The sequence below is a fragment of the Anguilla anguilla genome, chromosome 12 (assembly GCF_013347855.1).
Source record: "Anguilla anguilla isolate fAngAng1 chromosome 12, fAngAng1.pri, whole genome shotgun sequence".
In the NCBI taxonomy this organism is placed as follows: Eukaryota; Metazoa; Chordata; class Actinopteri; order Anguilliformes; family Anguillidae; genus Anguilla; species Anguilla anguilla.
In genome coordinates, this window is record NC_049212.1 from 9,282,765 (window position 1) to 9,304,760 (window position 21,996).

Below are 21,996 nucleotides of genomic sequence, written 5' to 3' on the forward strand. Positions count from 1 at the left end.
ATACATTTGAGCGCATAACCTGATGTTACTAGCTAATCAAAACACACAGGACGATTCAAGGATTCTTCGTGATAGCAAAAAGAAACTGACTAACGCGTTGCCATTTTTGAATGCCCCCTGCTGGACCAGGGAAACACGACATGAAAGTGGGAGTTGAACAATATAATCCTTATTTCTGTTTCAGTTGTACATGAAACCAGAAGCAATAGAAAATATGCTTACATTTGTTTTTAGATAATATGTTTATTTCTTCTGGTTTTATTTTAAATGCAGTTAATTTCCTTATACCGCGATATGGAATATTAGCAAACCTCCCCCAAACTAAGCTTAAAATGGTTTGCCCCAAGGAGTACAGGAAGTTGTAGCAGCTGCCATGTTTAGCTGCTTTGTTGTAGATTTCTTGTAGGTTTCCTGCAGATTTTAAGTGTTGCAATGGAACCGAGCTGGAGTACGTTTTTATTTCAGGTAAGTGCGCTCTTTTACGTAATTTGTTTGCTTTAAAGGGATCGTTGCTTATAGACCGACTGAACTGTAGGCAGTGTTTGTTTTAAACGTATAATTTTAGCTAAAGCTATCCAAGCAAAACAATGGTAGCTAACTAGCTGCTACATCAATCCCAGACTTCCAGCTGTGAGGTATAGGCATGACGCTTAGAAAAAAAATCTGCTCTCTTCTCTCTTTTTTGCAGTTAAGAGTAAGGTCCTAGTTGCATTGAGTGTGTGAATTAAGTTAAATATTTGGCAGATCCAGTGCTTTATTTGATATGTTGAACAAATACTTTTCCCAGCTTATCACGTCTAGCTAGCTTGTGAACAAGATCATTCGTGGCATTCGTAGTAGTAGCAGCACCAACGACACCGCTAGCTGGCCGGCCAGCTATCTTGTGTCTTTATCGTGTTAGCTAGCTAATCGTTTTCTTTGACATGGGTCTGAATGAACTCCCCACTATAAAACAGCAACTAGCTGCCGATGCATCCCCCTTAAAACTAGCGCTAGGATGGGAGGAAGGAAAATGGATCCACACTTCCGATTCTTTTCAACTTTTCCCCCCGTATTCCTATGTAACCGCGGTTTGGAGAAGGAATTCAAACTATGCACCAAAAGCTGCAGCGAACGATCGTTAGCTGGCTAATTTTGGTTGCGATGTTTTGCCACCTTGATCATTAGTTGTGCTTCAAGTGCGGCCTTTCTATTTGAGCGATGAGCATCATTAGTTAGCTAACTTGTATATGTGCAAAGTGAGTAGGCGTTGTATTGCCCATTTTTGTTTGTGTTAATTAGCTGACTGGCTAATGGCGTATGTATAGCTAGTTAGCATTCTGTATAATTAATAGCTCGGTAATTTGTGGCCACTTGCTGACTTGGTTCAGATGGGACGGTCCTGATAAATCTGCCATTCAGTAGCTAGCTAGATGGGGGGGTCATTTTCATTGAGCTAACGGTAGCTGAGATTTAGTTTTTTCTCAAGTACTGCGTGGACTAGGGATGCCAAACGTGCCACATAGCTACTTAGCAAGCTCATTCGTTATATATTTATTACCGCTAGACTTTTTCATATCACATTTCAAGCACTGGATTATGAACAAATGGACCCCTCTCGAAAAAAGTTTTAATGGTTTAAATACTCTCTTCGGTTGTTAATGAGAGACTAGGAGGTAGCAGGAGAATTCTTCTAAAGTCGCGAACTTTGAGACTAACTTCAGCTTCCATCACTAGTATTGCTCATCATGGAAGTACTGCATCCCGTCTGGATTTGTGACGGTTATCTGCAAACATTTGCTTAAATTTGTTTTCTTGACGTCTGTAGCTAGCTAGTCATGTGGAATTTGAGAGAAGGGAGGATTGATCTATGATGCCCAGTAACATGGCTATGTTTTCTTACTCTAGCACTTGGTTTGGAGTGGACATTCTCTTGACGCCCAGACCGAAGTATGTTCGCCGAACACACAGTGAACATGTATTGGCTAGTTTAGCAAGTTCTGTATATTTCGATGCAGTGGGCTATGTCGCCAGTTACTACAATCTGATAACAAAGTCGCCTTTCAAAACGCTACTTGCTACTTGCAGTTAATGCGCACATTAAATATGGTTGGTAATTTCTGTAATTAGTGGCTGCTTGTTGGTTGTGTCGTCTACTCCTTGCGCAGTCAAATAACTAGTCTTATTATATCCCTGACCTAGTTTAAGTTTAACAAATGTGCATTTGAAAGACACGCGAGGCGCACGTATCATCAAATGTACATGTACATGCACATCACAGGTCTGTAACTAAGCAAATGCCTGAAATGCTGTCGCAGGGCAATAGGGTTGGTATGAGATTTTGAAATCCCAGATAGGTCAATGGCGTTTTAAACTTAGGCGGATTCCAGTCCAGCCGTGGTTCACATGACAGCTTGCGACACCAAACATTTATTTCCCTTGGACCTTGTAACTGCAACAAGTAGGCTATACTGCAGAAGTCGTTTTGCATCGAGTCTGTAATCAAATCCACGTTCTCCTGTGTCCACACTTTGCACGTGCACTCATAATTTATGTATGTAGTTTGTGTTTACCTATTTAACCATAGGTAACAACCAACCAATCAAATTGATTTAAATTGTTTGTTAAATTAAAAATAATATATAATACCATGTACAGCATATTAACATCAGGCTAACGCAATAAAGTCACAAAACTTATTTCGGTTAGTCTTCAGGGAGAGTTGGTGAAATTCCACAACTCTCACCACTATCCTCCATTAAATGCAGAATTTACATCTCAAATTCCAGCCAGAAAAGGTCAGTATATAAAAAATTAGCTTTTTAAAAATTGGTCGCAAAAGATCTTATCAAACTGCGCAGTGGCAGTTACAGCAAATACTCCAGATGTCATGGGTATACATTTTATTCTTCTTCATATAGGGTACTGGTAAAACAGATGCATGTGTTTACATATTTAGCATAAATGTTTATCATGGAGAGCTGAACGTGTCTGGGATATTGGCATTTTGATCTGTCCAGAATGTGTTTGGCTGCCATTTTTTAACCTCTAGGGGGAATTCTGTTACCAGTCATGTGTATCTTAAAAATAACCTCCCCTGTACAACACTTGATGCGTTTTTAGAAGGTGATCTCAATATGCGGGCTGGGATGGGGGGGGGGGGGGGGGGGGGGGGGGGGCATTGGTAAGCAAGCAGATTTTTGATGGGATACTGCTGCCTGCAATCTCGGGCAGTTTATTTTATACAGTTCCTGTTACTGTGGGGGAATTATAGTTTTGCCCACATCATCGTGTTTAGGACCAGTTGCGTCCGTTGCCCCCTTTTTGAGATAATAACTCTGTTAGCGGTGTGTGGCGGAGGCCGTTCCCACCTCACTGGAGCGGCGCAGCTGTTGCCGTGTAACAGCCGAGAGCGCCAAGAGAGGCCGCAGTGGATGTTTCATAACCAGTTAGGCGGAAATATCGGGAAAGCGATGTGTGAGACGAGGGCATTCGCTTTTTTTCTCCACCTTTTTATTTGTTTCGATGGACGTGATGAACTTTAGAGATACCGTAGACGAACCACAGTTGTTATTGTTCCGGGGGTATTGGAGGTAACCAGTAGTTAGAAAAATGTGGCCAATGCAGTTGGACTTTTTTATAATGTTTCTTCCCTGAATCGATTATTCGCGCGAAAAGCTATTCACGCTGTATTTCAGTTGTTTAGCCAAATCGTAATTTCCATGAATATGCTATAGAAGTGTAGCCTACGTGAGCCATCCTGACACGCGGGTTTCTTCCATTACTTTCGTTTATTCCACTCATTTTTTAATTTATTTTAGGGATTAGGCTATAGGCTACATTACTTTAAGAACCATTCACGATGATACAACATTTCAAAGGTTTGTTGGGAAAACAATTAAAATATACACGCGCTTGCTGGAAGTAAAAATATATATATACTTTTTTAAAACTGCCACCAAAGCGCCTCATTGATAAACGATGTTCTCTACTGCACCCTAATCAAGTTGGACTGACGCAAAATCCGACCTGTGTGAAACTCTTGAGAAGAAAAAAAATTCCTTTGATTCCCTTTCATACAAGCGGTTCAGTGCAGTGGGTATTGTCCGAGTTGTGTGAGAGTGCGAGCACGTGTAATCCCTTTATTCCTTGGCTCAGGCCAAGCAAAGCAGTGGCGCTCTCGATACCCATTCAGTCGGAAACGGCAGCGGTTACGCGCCGGCGTGACTCAGACGAGTCTCAGCGGGATCAGACCTCTCTTCCCGGCTTTCTTAGTCATTGATTTTTCCCCTGGGGCCTGGGGATGTCAGTTGGTTGGTTGATTTGCATCGGCTTGGCGAAATAATGACAGAAACCCGCCGCGATCGTCATGGCCAACCAGTAGCTCAGTCAAGTTCATTTCCTGTGCCCTGGTATATGCGGTCTATGGCCCTGACTAGCTTCTGAGGAATGTACTTCCTGAGCGCCGTTCCTGTGGTCTGAGAATATGACTATTATGCATTTATTCGAGGATGCAATGTTATAAAACCTGCATCGAATATTATGGCTGCGTGCTCAAGCCTTGGCGTTAAATTGAGTGCTGTACCCCTTTCAGATCATAGACCAATAATAATAATTAATAATAATAATAATAATAATAATAATAAATTATAAAGCACCTTTCATGCAAAAATTACACACATTGATCAAAGAACAATGCATGATATATACATGCAGGCATACTTGTTTAAAAAAATGGGGGGGAAATAAAATAAGTTACAATAAAATGTAAATATACAGTCAGTACACAAAGCTGAATAAAATAGTCAAATAAAAGCCCAAGGAAAAAAGTAGCCTATGTTTTGGCTGCTTTTTAGAATTAGGGTCTGTTCGGGTTTGTTGTGGGAGAGTGTTCCATAGTTTAGGAAAGTGGTAGCACACCCACCCCTGTTTTAATGCTTTTTTTCTGCAGCTAAACTGATTAAGCCAGCGGTGGGCTGGTGCATGCAATGAAATACAGTCTCGGATGTAGGAGGGTGTTAGCCCGTTTAGTGCTTTACAAACAAACAGTGTGACTAAAATCAATCCTGAAAGAAACGTAGCCAACGAAGAGCAGCAAGGACAAGTGTAATAAGTTCTCTCTTCTTGGCGTCTCATTAAAATTCTTGCAGCAGTGTTCTGAATAACTTGGACGTTTTCAGTTGACCCCTTTGGCAGGCCAGTAAGAAGTGCATTACGGTGATCCAACCGGCTTGAAATAAAAAGCAGTCTATCAATATTTCGGCATCTTGCCGAGATAAATACGGCCTCATTTTGGCTGCGTTTCTAACGTGGAAAAAAATGCAGTCTTGGTTACCGTGCGGTTCGTGACTGAGGTCGGCATCTAAAATCACCCGTAGGTTTCCAACATCCGATTTTGTCTGTTTGGTAGGTTGCCCAATCTTGTGCACAGCTCGCCTCTCTTTGACTTGAGACCAGCTAGGAGTACCCCCATGTCTTCCTGTTTGAGTTTTAAAATGTTTTTACCCCTCTACGCATTAATGCTGGGTTGGACGAGCTGCTGGCGCACTCGAAGGGCATCTCGATGGCTTGGCCCAGCAGAACCTTGTAGCCTAGCTCCGTTACCAGCGTAACAATGGAAGTTCACATCGTCGTGACGCCTGATGTCACCAAGAGGACGCACACGCAAAGAAAATGGGAAGGGATCCGTGAATATTCCCCTGAGCTCTACCGTGGTTAACCCTCCTGTTCTGTTCATTTTTTAGGTACAGCAAAAATGTTCCCGGGTCAATCCCCATACAGGGGGGGTTTGCAAATACATGAAATGAACCATTTTCATTTAAAATGTTGATTACACTAATTAAGGCCAGTAGAAGAAGTTTCATACTGAAAAAATAATTTTAAGTATTTTTCCTAGATTTTCAAACTTTAAAAAGGGTCAATTTGACCCGCAACATAACAGGAGGGTTAAACACAGCCGTCTGTGAAACACGGACTCCGAGTTACACGAAATAGTGTCTTTCTGCAACATTTGGAAGTGCGTTAATCTTTGATATTGACGATGTTAAAAGTAGATTAGCAAAGCTATGAAAATGTTTAGGCGTAGGAAAACGATGCTGACGCGAAACGTAAAGCAGAGTAATGGGCCAGATTTATCACTTTGTGCAGCATCCTGTACCCAATCTCTAGTGAACATTTCACTGCTGTACCTGTCCCAGAGTGAGAGAGCTTTTCAGATAATCAATATTGCATATTTAAAGAGAGTGGTTTTTATTTACAATTTACACTAAGTAAATAATTTATATTAAAGTAATTAGTGGTGCTGCCTCAAGTCTCGTTCAGAAGCCGTTGCTTTGATACTGGTGTTCAGCCTCTGCCCCACCCCCCCCCCCCCCCCCTTAAACGCATTACGTTTTGGTGGCATTTCTTCTGGAATGACCTCAGCCTTCATTCTAGATTTGTGTCAAAATCATGTGATTGGTGTGAAGGCACAGCGGGAGGCGTCGGCTGGCCCCGTTGATTGTCTCTGGGGCCTGTCAATCATGCACGCACATGGCCCTGCCTCGCGCTCTAAACGCCTACGAGTTCCTCCGCTGCGCGCACTCAACGTTTGCGCTTCCACTTCCCACCTGTCGAAGCTGAAACATTCCCATGCGATGAGAGTTAAGGGACTCGACCAGGTGTAATGCTGCAGCAGTGGATGTTTGTAGTTAAGAGAATGAGTGGATGGGCAGGAGCGTATGAGCTGAGCATCTTGGTTGCTTTATAGCATCTGTGATGTAGCCTGTGTCCATCTGCGCGGGAACCTGCCACAGACTGCTAATCCTATTCCCTAGGGAACGGGCCTTTTTGGGCTACTGTGTGTGTGCGTGCATGCGTGCGTCTGTGTGTGCGTGTGTGAGTGTGTGTGCTTCCCCTGGGCTAGAGAGCGTGTGCGTGACCTGTTAGTGTGGAATCCAAAGTAACGCTAGCTGAAGGGGCACAGGCCAAATCAGCATGGAGCTCACAAAGACCCCCCACAGGGCTCTTGGGTACTGTGTGTTGCTGGTGGACTAGCTGTGTCCTCTGTCCAGCCTCCCCCCCCCCCCCAGGAGAATGGTGTGGATGAAAATCAGTGAACGTGTCACGCGAACATCCCCACGCTTTGTCTTTGGGTGCTAGTGACTGAACCCCCCAAAAAACAGAGGGTCAAGGGATTAACCCCCTGACCGCCATGACTGAGCTACCGCTAGGGTTGCCTTAATCATAAAAAAATTCCCTTCTGAATTTTTAAATAAGTGATTTATAAACTCCAAACAATATAAGATGAGTGTCCAAGCGGCCCTGTACGCCACCCCCCCCCCCCCCCACGTCAACCACACTCAGTACTGTTGCATTTCAAGCACAGTCCAAGTTTATAGCAGAGAGATTACAGCGTTTACTGCTGTTGTTTTTTGGTTTCTTGACTTGGTTTCGGTTGGTTGTAATCCAATGTTAAGGCGCTGTACAGGTGAATTCAGAACTCACTGTGAAGTGATGGGGGTTGCCTGAAACTTGGTGTCTTGCTGTTTGGACATTTGATTGGTTGACGTGAGGTAGCCGTTCTGACAAGCTGGCTGTTAAAATAATTTACTTAATTGGAGGTGGGAATAATCCATGTAGTTGAACATACTTTTTTTTCCCCCTCCAGTGTAATTCTCCTAAGCTTTATCAGTCTTGCTAATGCCATTAGCACAGCCTGTGGCTGTATTTGTGGTTAATTGAGCTAACCAGGGGAGATGCCATTTTGTGATGAAGCAAGTTAACCGATTTAAACTACCTTAACTGCTGACTTGCATCACTGCCAACGTGATAATCTTGAGCTGCTCCTTTTCCTTGAGCTGCTTCGATTCCCTTTTCTGCCTATAGCCAAACTGTGTTCAGTCACAGACCTGGTTGTGTCAATTTATTATAAATATGATAACACCAGAAACATGACTGCCGTTAATATTGTAGTCCCAATATGCATGCAACCACTCTGGACTGTTGTTTATTGAGTAGCTTATAACTTGTATAACTCTTTTTAGAATCTTGTTTCGTAACTGAGCAAACTCTGATACATGGATGGACTGCAGTAGTGCATCAGTGGATTTGAGTTTTACTGGATTTGTTGCCTTTATTATGGCCCTGCTGTGAAATCACATGGTATCTTGTTTATAAATGAAGAACAAGGCATTATTTAAATAAATGTGGGCATTCAGTCCACCTGAATTGGATCTCATGCACCAAGCTAATATAACAGCTCACTAGCTTGCTCTCGTCAACACACTTCAGTTTGCATGAAATACAGGATGGAAGTTCTGGTATTTCCCTGATATTCTGGCTAAAGAGACCATTGTCAGTTTATGTAGTGTGTCTAATGGGCACGTATGTAGTGCTCAAATGAATAGTGACTACAGATCACACATGACCTCAGTGGAAGTTCTTACCATAGAAAGTTTAGATGTAATCATATTTAAAATGCCCAGGTTGCACAAACCTCTTTTCGGATGTGACTGATCCGACATTAGCAGTTCCAGTCAGCGCATCATCATTGTGAGACTGGTCTTATAAACGGAAAAGTAATGCATTTAAATGCAATTCATATTGCTGTATCAACTTCTCACCCTTTTTCAAAAAAGTAAAAAACTTTGGGTGGCCAGCCAGTATTCACCAGCATTCACTGCTGTGCACGGGTGCTCACGGTTTAGTCCAGTTCGCTGTTTTGGTGTCACGGTTTCAGTTTGGCTTGGTTCTGTATGTTTTTGGTAAAGCGGGGGGGCGGGGAGGGGGAGTACAATTGGCATTCAAATTTTCATTTATTTGATAGCAAATGTTATTAGAATGGTTATAATGTAATAAAAATCAATATCAAAAGCTTGAAAACAAAAAATGTACTTTTAAAAGGAAAATAATCCCCACATTTATAGCCTAAAGCCATCAACGTGAAATGCAGCATAAACTCAACCTGCATTAGACTATGTAAACAAGACAAGAAAGAGTACATTCATTTGAATCTCAAACTAAACATAATCGATTCTTAAACAAATCATGGTTTTTCCATTTGAAATTTGAATGCAGTATTTAACTGAAGCGAAATTGATACACCCTGGTTGGAACTGTTCTCTCAAAAGGCGCCACTTTGCTGAAAAGTACTACTTGTGCTTCTCACGTACACATCAGGGTGATGTTGACACAAACGGTCCATAACGTTCAATGTGCCGCCATTAGCATACAGCACACATTTATGAAACGACGCTTGCACACAAACGTCGTTTCATCCACCGCCATTTTCCCACGACTGTCCTCGTTAACCCTGAGTCCACAGAGCTCCCGAGCGACGATGGCAGAAGATCCTCCGCCTGGTTTTTCCTCCCCCCCCCCCCCCCCCCCGCCTGCAATTTACCAAAACTGACTGAATGCCAGTGTGGCCAACTCCCAAGACAAACGCAGACTAAAGACTCATCTCTTCAGGCTGCACCTCTCCCCACCCCTCCCTAGCCTATAGTTTAGCTCAATGTACCTAGTTAGGATAATACGATTATGTTAGTTTATTTGGCAGGAATGTTGTTGTTGTTGTTTTTGTCTGATTAGGCAAATGTAATCCCAGTGCTAGTTTGTACTTGGTAGGATTGTTTGCTGAACAGGTTACTCTACAGGGTTGGAGTCCTGATCGATGTGGTCACTTCTGGCACTACGATCCTTACTTCACTCTAGTGTGTTTCTTTTGCACCCTACACCGTGAACCAATGCACTTGTTGTACGTCGCTCTGGATAAGAGCGTCTGCTAAATGCCCGTAATGTAATGTAAAAACGAGCAGCCTCTCCTCGAAACACAGGGCTAACGTTATTCTAGCTCCACATCCGAGCACGGATCCAGCCTCTCTGCTGTCCTCGGTGTGGTTGGGTCTTTGAGGAACAGCAAACACAATTGTTTGGAAACGCTATCAAGCGGTTTTGTTTTATTCCACAAGAAAACCATGACCTATGAATTCAGACTTTTTTCGAGCGACTTCAGGGGTTAAGAAAACAAGCCCAAATTTGCATTTGCTAGTGGCTTTGGCAACTCTGCCAACTGGCTGGTGCTTCAGCTGTAACCACAATGTCACCTGTGCAAATGTATGATAAAATAACAAAATTTAACAAATTTGTACCTATTCTGAAAAGCATAGCTAGCCATAAGAGGATTTTTGAATCAAACAAACTGAACCATGGGTGGCAAACCAAAAGTTTATTTTTTAAAAATTATTTATTTATAGCATGAACCATTGAATCCCTAATTCGAACGAACTTAAGCTAATGAACAGGTTTCTTTGAGAATTATCTGTAGAATCTGGTTAACTTTCACCAGTATCCAAACCGTTACAGTTGTTTGACCATTTTTATGTGTGTCGGATTCAGATCCTGGTGTGCATGCATCTCTGACTGAGAACACTTTTTAAATGAATGTTACAGTGTGCTATAGACCGTGGCCCTAGATCACCCCTTGGTTGCTCATGGCGTTTGTCTACTACCTCCCAACCAAACGATGACTTCATTATTCTATGCCTTTTGTTCTATAAGCAACTCCGAAATGACTGTACAAAACCGATGAGGACTGTCGCTCATTTCCTTCCCCTCCCCTCCCCTGTTTGAGAGTGAGATTCGTCGGACTTCCCCTGTTTGATTAGTCGCTTGCGGCCGCGCTGGAGCGGTTGATGCACACCCACTGCTTTGAGTGGGGCCTTTCCCGGCCGTGTTTCAGGTGTGACGGTCTCCCCCAGTGTCTGTCTGGGGTGATTGATACGCCTGTCATTTGGACCGAGGCTGCGGTCTGTCTTGCAGGGTCCGAGCGCACCGCTTTAAAAGAGGGGGGGGGGGTGGGAGGGTGGGGCTCCATCCAGACATTTTTAATATGCTGGTGGGGCTTGTTGGAACATCACTAAGTCCAGACTGAGGGCCGTGTTTAATCTCGTGGTGTTGCTGAAATGGGACGGCCCCTCGCTCAGCCAGGCCACTCTTAGCTGCATGGTCTACAGGGCAGGATCACCCAAACTATGGGTCGGGTCTCTGTGTTTCATAAACTATGAGTCGAGACCCATTGTGGGGCACAGGAGTGTCTGAAGAGTGTTTCTGAATGAGTCTGTAATCCACTAGGCTATGCTAGTAATTGTATTTGACGGGTCCCTGAAAGGTAGTAAATTTCTCAATTTGGTCCGTTAAAACGTTTGAGAACCTGTAGTCTATAGGGTTTCCCTCAGTTCCCTCAATTTGGATTTTTTTCAGCTCATTATTTACTTCAATTTTTATCTATTTACTCGTATGCTATTGGATTCCGCCACAAATGTGCACACATTGGGTAGATGGTGTGTGTATTGTGTGCATGCAGTGAGGGTAGTTATTTTGAAAAAGAGGAAATGTCTTTAAATAAGTCCACGGTTATCTCTCTGAAAAGTGTTTGATAGATTGATAAAGGACTATTCAGTTCATAACCATCAGCTATGCAGTTCAACTCACTGGTGACTCAAGCAAGGCCCTCAGAGATACAGCTCCTGCCTGCCTCATGGTGCAGCGATAGCTACCCCCCCCCCCGCCCCCCTCGCACCCTGCAGTCTGATACATGTGTTTGGCTGGCCGGCCCCTCCCTGGGACACCTGGGCCAGGTCCGGGCTCTCTTCCTGCCTGACCCCCAGGTGGAATGACCCCCCCACTTCAGTCAGGAGGGTGGAAACACTACCCCAAATTTATCAAAAACTGAAAGCTCATCTCTTCAGTCGATACCTCACCCTCAGCTCTAGACATGGCACCTGACACTGCCCATCCTACCCTATACCCTTACCGCTTGCCCTCCATACCCTATACCCTTACCGCTTGCCCTCCATACCCTATACCCTTACCGCTTGCCCTCCGTACCCTATACCCTTATCGCTTGCCCATCCTACCCTATACCCTTACCGCTTGCCCATCCTACCCTATACCCTTACCGCTTGCCCTCCGTACCCTATACCCTTACCGCTTGCCCTCCGTACCCTATACCCTTACTGCTTGCCCTCCGTACCCTATACCCTTACCGCTTGCCCTCCGTACCCTATACCCTTACTGCTTGCCCTCCGTACCCTATACCCTTACCGCTTGCCCTCCGTACCCTATACCCTTACCGCTTGCCCTCCTTACCCTATACCCTTACCGCTTGCCCTCCGTACCCTATACCCTTACCGCTTGCCCTCCGTACCCTATACCCTTACCGCTTGCCCTCCGTACCCTATACCCTTACCGCTTGCCCTCCTTACCCTATACCCTTACCGCTGGCCCTCCAAAGCCTATACCCTTACCGCTTGCCCTCCAAAGCCTATACCTTTACCGCTTGCCCTCCGTACCCTATACCCTTACCGCTTGCCCTCCGTACCCTATACCCTTACCGCTTGCCCTCCGTACCCTATACCCTTACCGCTTGCCCTCCGTACCCTATACCCTTACCGCTTGCCCTCCGTACCCTGTACCCTTACTGCTTGCCCTCCGTACCCTATACCCTTACCGCTTGCCCTCCGTACCCTATACCCTTACCGCTTGCCCTCCGTACCCTATACCCTTACCGCTTGCCCTCCGTACCCTATACCCTTACCGCTTGCCCTCCAAAGCCTATACCCTTACCGCTTGCTCATCCTACCCTAGACCCTTACTGCTTGCTCATCCTACCCTATACCCTTACTGCTTGCTCATCCTACCCTAGACCCTTACTGCTTGCTCATCCTACCCTATACCCTTACTGCTTGCTCATCCTACCCTAGACCCTTACTGCTTGCTCATCCTACCCTAGACCCTTACTGCTTGCTCATCCTACCCTATACCTTTACCGCTTGCCCACCCCACCCTACCCTATACCCTTACCGCTTGCCCACCCTATCCTATACCCTTACCGCTTGCCCATCCTATACCTTTACCGCTTGCCCACCCCACCCCACCCTACCCTAGACCTTTACCACTTGCCCATTCTACCCTATACCTTTACCGCTTGCCCACCCTATCCTATACTCTTACCGCTTGCCCACCCCACCCTACCCTATACCCTTACCGCTTGCTCATCCTTCCCTATACCCTTACCGCTTGCCCATCCTACCCTGTACCCTTACTGCTTGCCCACCCTACCCTATACCCCTACCGCTTGCCCTCCATACCCTATACCCTTACCGCTTGCCCTCCATACCCTATACCCTTACTGCTTGCTCATCCTACCCTATACCTTTACCGCTTGCCTACCCTATACCCTTACCGCTTGCCCTTCATACCCTATACCCTTACCGCTTGCCCACCCTACCCTATACCCTTACTGCTTGCTCATCCTTCCCTATACCCTTACTGCTTGCCCACCCTACCCTATACCCTTACCGCTTGCCCATCCTATCCTATACCCTTACCGCTTGCCCTCCCTACCCTGTACCCTTACCACTTGCCCACTACGCATTTACGCCTGGACCCTGTAGTGTTATGATCCTACGAATCTCTCCTCTTGCTTCCTTTTTATTCAGTTGGATGTATCCTTTGCCTTCTGGTGCATACATAAGTGTGTATGTATGTTCTGTAGTCTACTCCTTACTATCACTGCACTCTATTGTTTTCATGGCACTCTGAGGTTCATCACTGACTACTTGTGAACCCTGCCATCACTCCAGATGCTGTACTGCTTAGTAAGTCGCTCTGGACCAGAGGGCCTACTAAACACCACAATTGTAAATAGTTAAAGAATTTCTGCCTCCAGAGAATAGCAGTCCGTTTGTAATGGCTGATGGTTATGAAATGCTTTCAAACGTCACCACCGAACTGCCATTCACTGTTTTCTCCCCAGGTGTCCATACTGACCCCCTTGTGTTCACAGGATTTTCTCCTCCGGCGTCTGAAGCCGGCTCCGCGTGCAGTCTGTGTTTTCTGTAGCCCGCGCTCGTGCTGACGCCCCCTTGTGGTGTTTTCTGTGCTTCAGCAGGCGAATGAAGCCCTGCATCACCAGCACCAGGTGGCCCAGAACAGCCTGCTGCCCCTGCTCAACTCTGGGTCCGACCCGCCGGACCAGAAGCCCGTGCTGCCCATCCCGCTGGACCAGAAGCCCCCGGTCAGCGTGGCCGAGCTGCTCAAGGACAACGTGGCCAGCGGGACGGGGGGTGGGGGCGGCGGAGGGGGAGGCGGAGGGGGAGGGGGCGGCCTCCCCCCCCACGTGGTGGTGAAGAAGGAGCCCAAGACCAAGACTCCCTTCATCTGCGGCTACTGCAACAAGGCCTTCCGGGACAGCTACCACCTGCGCCGGCACGAGTCCTGCCACACCGGCGTCAAGATGGTGTCGCGGCCCAAGAAGGTGCAGACGGCGCCCACCATGGTGCCCCTCATCTCCTCCGTGCCCCGGGAGAGCGGCGGGGGCGGGGGCAACCCCTCCTACATCTCCACCATCGCCGGGATCCTCACCACCGCCACCACCTCGGCCTCCACGGGCTCCAGCATCATGTCGGCCACGCCCATGGCCGGCGTCCCGCAGCACCAGCACCAGCACCAGCACCAGCACCCGCACCAGCACCAGCCTCACCAGCAGGGGGCGCCCAAGAAGCCGCCCAAGCCGGTGAAGAAGAACCACGGCTGCGAGATGTGCGGCAAGGCCTTCCGCGACGTCTACCACCTGAACCGCCACAAGCTGTCGCACTCGGACGAGAAGCCCTTCGAGTGCCCCATCTGCCAGCAGCGCTTCAAGCGCAAGGACCGCATGACCTACCACGTGCGCTCGCACGACGGCGGCGTCAACAAGCCCTACATCTGCTCCGTCTGCGGGAAGGGCTTCTCCAGGTAGGCCAGTGTGTGAGAGTATGTGTGAGAGTGTGTGTGAGAGTGTGTGTGAGAGTGTGTGTGTGTGTGTGTGTGTGTGTGAGAGTGTGTGTGCACGTGCACGTGTGTGTGTTTGTGTGACTGTGTGTGTGACTGTGACTGTGTGTGTGTGTGAGAGAGTATGGTGGGGGGGTATTCACTGGTTGCGGTGTCACATGCTCCCCTGTACATGTTATTGTATGGAGGCCTGGTTCTGGGACCTCTGTTGCGCTCTTAGAGGCGGTACGCTAGCCGCTTAGCCTCTGAGTCTGGCTGTAGCCCCTGAGTCCGGCAGTAGCCCCTGAGTCCGGCAGTAGCCCCCGAGTCCGGCAGTAGCCCCCGAGTCTGGCCGTAGCCCCTGAGTCCGGCAGTAGCCCCCGAGTCCGGCAGTAGCCCCCGAGTCCGGCAGTAGCCCCCGAGTCTGGCCGTAGCCCCCGAGTCTGGCCGTAGCCCCCGAGTCCGGCAGTAGCCCCCGAGTCCGGCTGTAGCCCCTGAGTCTGGCTGTAGCCTCTGAGTCTGGCTGTAGCCTCTGAGTCCGGCTGTAGCCCCCGAGTCTGGCTGTAGCCCCTGAGTCTGGCTGTAGCCCCTGAGTCTGGCTGTAGCCTCTGAGTCTGGCTGTAGCCTCTGAGTCCGGCTGTAGCCCCCGAGTCTGGCTGTAGCCTGGCGTCTGCCGTTTGAGGCCTGTGACCCGCCCGGGGAGAGCGGGCGGTGTGTCACCGTGGCGCTGGCAGCTTTGGCCTGTCTCTCTGGAGCGCACGGCAGCACACGTTTCTGCTTTTCTCCATGCGGACTTTTTTTTTAATTTTTCTTCTTCAGATCTACCAACCATTTAGCAGATGCTCTTTTCCAGAGTGCCTTACACAACTTTTTACATAGCATTTTTTATTTTATTTCTTTTTTTTTTTTTACATTGTATCCATTTATCCAGCTGGATATAAACTGAAGCAATTCAGGTTAAGTACTTTGCTCAAGGGCACAACGGCAGTGCCCTACCCGGGAATCGAAACAAACGAAATTTCTCAAATTCTGGAACTCGGACTAATTGAAGAAGTTCATAAGAGAAGTGTCATGTTTTTTTTAGAAGGAATGTTCATACATGATTTTTGGCCAATGTTGATGGCCCTACTATGAGTGGGGATGAGTTGGAACATTCTAATGTTTGTCCACTTTGTACGCTATTCAGTTAGCTCATCGAGTCATAAGTCAGTGTTGTTTTTATTTGGCACCATAAATGGCTTAATGCTGACAGTGTGGGTAAAGCAAATAGAGTATGCTATGTTTAGTGACGGTCTGAAGTCCACACTGTCATAGTCTAATTGCCATTTAATGAGTTGTGCTTTCACTTACCATTCCATTCATACTGGAAATGGTGGCGCTGTTTTCCATTCTTAATTTAAAAATTCCCTGGTGAACGAAGATTGATAGACTTTTTACTTGTGGTAAAGAAACCGTTTGCTGCAAGGGGAATGTTTCGGGTTTCACCAGAGGATCAAACAGACCTGCTTTGGCATGAGCTATTTGTCATTCTTGTTGTACTCTTAAACAATCTCAGATTCCTAATTCCTTTTGGTATTGTGAGGCCTGAAAAAATGTTTTATTATTGCTGAACTGTGCTAATTTTTTTTTGATCTTCTTAATCTCAGATTCCCAATTCCATGTAGTATCATGAGACCTCAATTATATCATTTCAGTACGCCGCGAATAAGAAGACATTTTATGTTGGCTATTTTTAAATTTAAAAAGGAGAGTAAGCGTAATTTAACATTTAGCATATTATTTAATAGATTTGATAGTGGTTTACTTGGAACGTATTGGATTGGCATGTTTGTTTTCTGGGATGGGGCTTGTTTATTCTTAACGGGCACAAACTATTAGATGGGTTCACCCTGTCACACACATCCACACTGATACAGGCCAATGTCACGATTGGATGAATGGGTTTTGTGAATCGGAGTTCACGGAAAAGGTAATGATTTGTGTCTGAGCCGGAGAGCTGCCAGCTCTGCTAGGCTAGGCTGGGTGGGGTTAGCGGTTTGGCGGCTCTCCTGACGCTCCCCTGGCTAGACTGGTGCTCCTCATGAGAGGAGGAGAGCCATCTCTCCTGCACCCCGCCCCCCCCCCCTTCCCCCCCAACGGAGCACTCCGTATCCCGGGAAACAGCCCCTGGGGTTCCGCTGGCGTTCGGTTTGGGCGTTACCCAGCGGAGCGCGGGGGGGGGGTGGGGAGGGATTGTTCTAAGTCTGTGGAAGTGGGGGGTCCTGTAGGGTTCTGTGGAAATGGTGGGTCCTGTGGGGCTCTGTGTAAGTGGGGGGTCCTGCGTGGTCCTGTGGACCGTTGGGTCTCTGCACATTGCAGGGGTCCACCAGAGCTCCTGCTCCAAGCTCACCTTTCCCTTCCTGTTCCCCCAGACCTGACCATCTCAGCTGCCACGTGAAGCACGTTCACTCCTCAGAACGACCCTTTAAGTGCCAAGTAACGGTAAGCGTGCATTTTTGCAAACCTGTTTGATTCTTATTTATTTTTTTGGGGGAAACCATTTCTGCTCCTGGATATTCTTAGGAGATTCTCTAACTGCATTCTCCCTGCTTGTCATATCGATTGTTTGCTGGAAGGATATTACTCTGTTTTAAAGTGAGATGTTGAATGAAATGATCTAGCTTCACTGAGCATGCTCAGTTTGTGTGATGCCACTGAGCATGCTCGGTGTGTGGGATGTCACTGAAGCGACACTGAGCATGCTCGGTTTGTGTGATGTCACTGAAGCGACACTGAGCGTGCTCGGTTTGTGTGCGCCCGCAGGCTTGCACAGCCGCCTTTGCCACCAAAGACCGACTTCGCTCCCACATGATCCGGCACGAGGGCAAGGTCACCTGCAACATCTGCGGCAAGATGCTGAGCGCGGCCTACATCACCAGCCACCTGAAGACGCACGGCCAGTCCAGCTTCAACACCTGCAACAAAGGTACGCGTGCCGCACCTCGCCCCGCCGCACACGCGCAGACACGCCCTCCTCAGGGTGTTTGGGAGGACAGGCGTGATGCCACCGAAGTTACCTGTCAATCCGACAGAATAGCGGAGATACCTCCTTCGGTGTCTCTGTACGGCAGCTTACCATCCTTCAGGTTTTCACTCCAACCCTAACAAACACATCTCACTCAACAGCTAGAGCAGGGCTGCCCAACCCTGTTCCTGGAGATCTACTGTCATCCAGGTTTTCTCTCCCAACCCTAACAAAGCACTCCTCATTAAACAGTTAGCCTGTTGAGCTGCTAATTAGTATTTGGCGTGCCAAATTGGGGTTGAAATGAAAACCTTCAGGATGGTAGATTACCAAGGACAGGGCTGGGAACCAGGGATTTACTCAATCCCTTGTGGTCTTCACCTAGCCGGCTAACCCTGTGAACACCGTACCTCGCTGCGGTTAGGAGGGAGACTGTAACCCTGTGAACACCGTACCTCGCTGCGGTTAGGTGGGAGACTGTAACCCTGTGAACACCGTACCTCGCTGTGGTTAGGTGGGAGACTGTAACCCTGTGAACACCGTACCTCGCTGCGGTTAGGAGGGAGACTGTAACCCTGTGAACACCGTACCTCGCTGCGGTTAGGAGGGAGACTGTAACCCTGTGAACACCGTACCTCGCTGCGGTTAGGAGGGAGACTGTAACCCTGTGAACACCGTACCTCGCTGAGGTTAGGTGGGAGACTGTAACCCTGTGAACACCGTACCTCGCTGCGGTTAGGCGGGAGACTGTAACCCTGTGAACACCGTACCTCGCTGCGGTTAGGTGGGAGACTGTAACCCTGTGAACACCGTACCTCGCTGCGGTTAGGAGGGAGACTGTAACCCTGTGAACACCGTACCCGCTGCGGTTAGGTGGGAGACTGTAACCCTGTGAACACCGTACCTCGCTGCGGTTAGGAGGGAGACTGTAACCCTGTGAACACCGTACCTCGCTGCGGTTAGGTGGGAGACTGTAACCCTGTGAACACCGTACCTCGCTGCGGTTAGGTGGGTGACTGTAACCCTGTGAACACCGTACCTCGCTGCGGTTAGGTGGGAGACTGTAACCCTGTGAACACCGTACCTCGCTGCGGTTAGGTGGGAGACTGTAACCCTGTGAACACCGTACCTCGCTGCGGTTAGGTGGGAGACTGTAACCCTGTGAACACCGTACCTCGCTGCGGTTAGGTGGGAGACTGTAACCCTGTGAACACCGTACCTCGCTGCGGTTAGTTGGGAGACTGTAACCCTGTGAACACCGTACCTCGCTGCGGTTAGGTGGGAGACTGTAACCCTGTGAACACCGTACCTCGCTGCGGTTAGGTGGGAGACTGTAACCCTGTGAACACCGTACCTCGCTGCGGTTAGGCGGGAGACTGTAACCCTGTGAACACCGTACCTCGCTGCGGTTAGGTGGGAGACTGTAACCCTGTGAACACCGTACCTCGCTGCGGTTAGGTGGGAGACTGTAACCCTGTGAACACCGCCCCTGCCTCGCGCCGCCCGGCCCAAAGGCCAGCCGCTCTCCTCCGAGTCATCTCACAGAGCCGACGTCTTCCAGCTACTGTACAGAGGGGGGGCCGCATTCCCCGGGATTAGTACACAACCCACGGGGGGGGGGGGGGGGGGGGTTTAGTCTGTCCAGCTTTTGGAGGCTGAGTCAGAGCCTTCAACACCCCCCCCCCCCCCCCCCCCACTCCCCCTCCTCCTCCCAAACACCTGTCCACTTACCCAGCTGTCTGTTCTACTTAACAGTCTCGATGTATGACATCACCCCCCACCTCCCCCCCCCCCCCCCACCCAACCCCCAGCTGAAAAAGCCAGACGGAGCATGGCATTCTGGCGATTTCCCCGTGTGAGCTCTGACTCATCGCAGGAAGGCGGGCGCGTACTCTCGCTCTCGAATAGGGGAAGCTGAGTCATTTCGGACGGTTCCCCTCTCGCTGGCGCCGGAGAGAAGAACGTTCTGTATTCCGCCTCTTAACAGCCAGCGCAGCGTCATAGGTCAGCGTAAATAGCCCAATATTGACGCGGTGGCGCGTGCGGTCCCGCGTGCGGTCCCGCGTGCGGTCCCGTCCCTCCACAGTGCAGCGGTGTGGTGGTTGCCAAGCGATCAGCCCGTTTTTGAAAGAGACCATATTTTTAGAGCGCGGAAGATCTTGTGCAATTATACCACGCGCACGCAGACTCGCTAATGAAATTGGTTCATTCTGGGATGTACATTCCCATAATTTATGGACGTCCAACTCGCCCTACCGCCTCAGCACGAAAGGGAAAATTATCTCGGTAATGATTAGTCATCGGGGACATTCTTTATAGGTGAAAGCCAGACACTTGCAGGCTGGATTTCTTGCAGTTGGGTCTTGAATGGATGGAACCGTGCCAGGGCACAGGCAACTTTGGGGCATAGGCAGGCTTGATGCACAGGCAGCTTTGGGGCACAGGCAGGGCTGTGCTGCTCTCGTTGAGAACATTGCGTGCGGAGAGACAGGTACTCGTTTGCCAAGCTGAGCTGGGGGACTTGCACCTTGCTGCCATTGATTTGGGATTCATGGAGAGCGTCTGTAAAGATCTGTTTGGAAACAGATCTGGGGACTGGCTGTAAATATGTTTGTATATGCTGTCTGCAACCGAACAACTGCACCCTCCTTCGTAGCCATTGCTGTTCAGAACTCGCCCTGCTTCACAGGTAGCTAGTGTCGCTGTTTACGTAAAGAAGAGGGCGGTCCCCTCTTGCAGAGGGATGGGGATATTAAATTAGCAGGTTGGAGGTGATTGGTTGACAAAGTTTTTTTTTTTTTTTTTTTTTTTTTGGTAGAAAAATTCTGTTGCTTGATTCACCTGTTTCACAAGGGAAATTACTGAAACTCTCAGCTACATTTAAAACCTCTCATCAGACTGTTTCACAGTGTGTCACAATGTGTCACAAAATGTCACGAAATGTCACAACATATGAGTCTACAACCCATGAAAATCACTGGAATTTGTGTCCCATTTAAATCCAGCTCAGAGATGACTGTTTTTCAACAACAATAATAATCACTAAAAAATAATAATAATACTAATAGTAATTGTTTTTACCCCATATAATTTTAGGCTAAATTTGAATTGGTGCGCTGGGGCAGGGCTGGCCAATAAGATATTTACTATTACCCATAGCAAGAATATCATTGTTAATATTATTTTTATTCTGTATGTGCTTCACTGTGCAGGTGAATTTATTTAATATTGATTTTATGCAGTTAAATGGGGTTAATGTGCTGTTGGGAGGGACTTCCTGTTAAAAATGTCTGGGCTTTGCAGAGTTCCGTCCTGTGGCCAGGAGCCCTGCAGGATTGCTCATGATTGGCCAAGACCCTTGCAGGATGGCTCGTGATTGGCTGTGCTGCTCTTTTCTTTATTGTTCTAAAGTCTTCCCTTTCTCCCCCTCCTCCTCCCCCGCCAGACACTAACAGCGTGTGCAACTCCGCCTCGGCCACGCCCGTCACGGCCTCGACCGCCATCACCACGGCGATGAACCGCGGCAACATCAGCAGCAACCCGGTCACCATCGCGGCGCAGATGAGCATCGCCACCAACACGGTCAACATCACCTCGCCCGTCAACCTCCAGCACCCGGTCACCATCACGGGGCCGGTCAACATCGCCTCGGTCAACATCCCCGCCACCGCGCCCATGAACCTCGCCCACCCGGTGGCCATCACCACGCCCATGCCCATGAACATCACCGGGCCCCTCAACATCGCCATGAGGCCCATGGAGAGCATGCCCTTCCTGTCCCAGGTCCTGCCCTCCTCCCCTCCCTGGTAAAACGACGGATAAAACGACAACAACAACAACAAAAAACCCGCCTCGTCCGGACTCTACCACCCTCGCATCCAAGTCCCTCCCGTGTGCCCGCCCCCCCAGGGCTACGCCCTCACCCCTCGACCCCCTCCCCCCCCCCCCCCCCCCCCCCAACCGCCCCCCCCAGTCGCTGGGTACAGAGGGCAAGGGGGGGCAGGAGACTTCAACCCAGGAAACGGAGAAACGCGGAGGAGCCCCGTCAGCCAGGTTACCCGGGTTACACGACTCGCTCTCCGTCCCCCGAAACACCGCGGCTTTCTCCACACGCAGCTCCTGGTGCGAGAGGGGAGGGGCGTGGCCGCGACCGTGCCCTGCGGACTGGATGGAAGAGGAGGCGGCGTTGTTCAGGGTGAAAGAGGGAGAGAGAGAGAGAG

At 48.6% G+C, this 21,996-nt stretch overlaps 1 protein-coding gene across 2 annotated transcripts; it reads left to right on the top strand.

The window, feature by feature from the left end:
* The first annotated feature begins 345 nt into the window (after positions 1-345).
* On the top strand, positions 346-21,613 carry LOC118210118 (vascular endothelial zinc finger 1-like). Of its 2 annotated transcripts, XM_035386003.1 has the most exons (6): positions 361-465; positions 1,888-1,929; positions 13,910-14,757; positions 17,184-17,253; positions 17,575-17,737; positions 21,222-21,613. In XM_035386003.1, the coding sequence occupies exons 1-6, from the start codon at positions 433-435 to the stop codon at positions 21,584-21,586; spliced, it is 1,521 nt and encodes a 506-aa protein (XP_035241894.1). In that variant the 5' UTR covers positions 361-432; the 3' UTR covers positions 21,587-21,613. The 2 variants fall into 2 exon arrangements, with proteins under 2 accessions (XP_035241895.1, XP_035241894.1); XM_035386004.1 differs by lacking the exon at positions 1,888-1,929 and having other exon boundaries at positions 346-465.
* The last annotated feature ends 383 nt before the right edge of the window (positions 21,614-21,996 follow it).

Bases quoted from the DNA above. Each gene is read 5' to 3' on its own strand.
- LOC118210118 (XM_035386003.1), top strand. From the start codon at position 433: ATGGAACCGAGCTGGAGTACGTTTTTATTTCAG. The intron at 1,930-13,909 runs GTATGTTCGCCG...TCTGTGCTTCAG, and splicing joins CTCTTGACGCCCAGACCGAA to CAGGCGAATGAAGCCCTGCA. The intron at 14,758-17,183 runs GTAGGCCAGTGT...CTGTTCCCCCAG, and splicing joins TGCGGGAAGGGCTTCTCCAG to ACCTGACCATCTCAGCTGCC.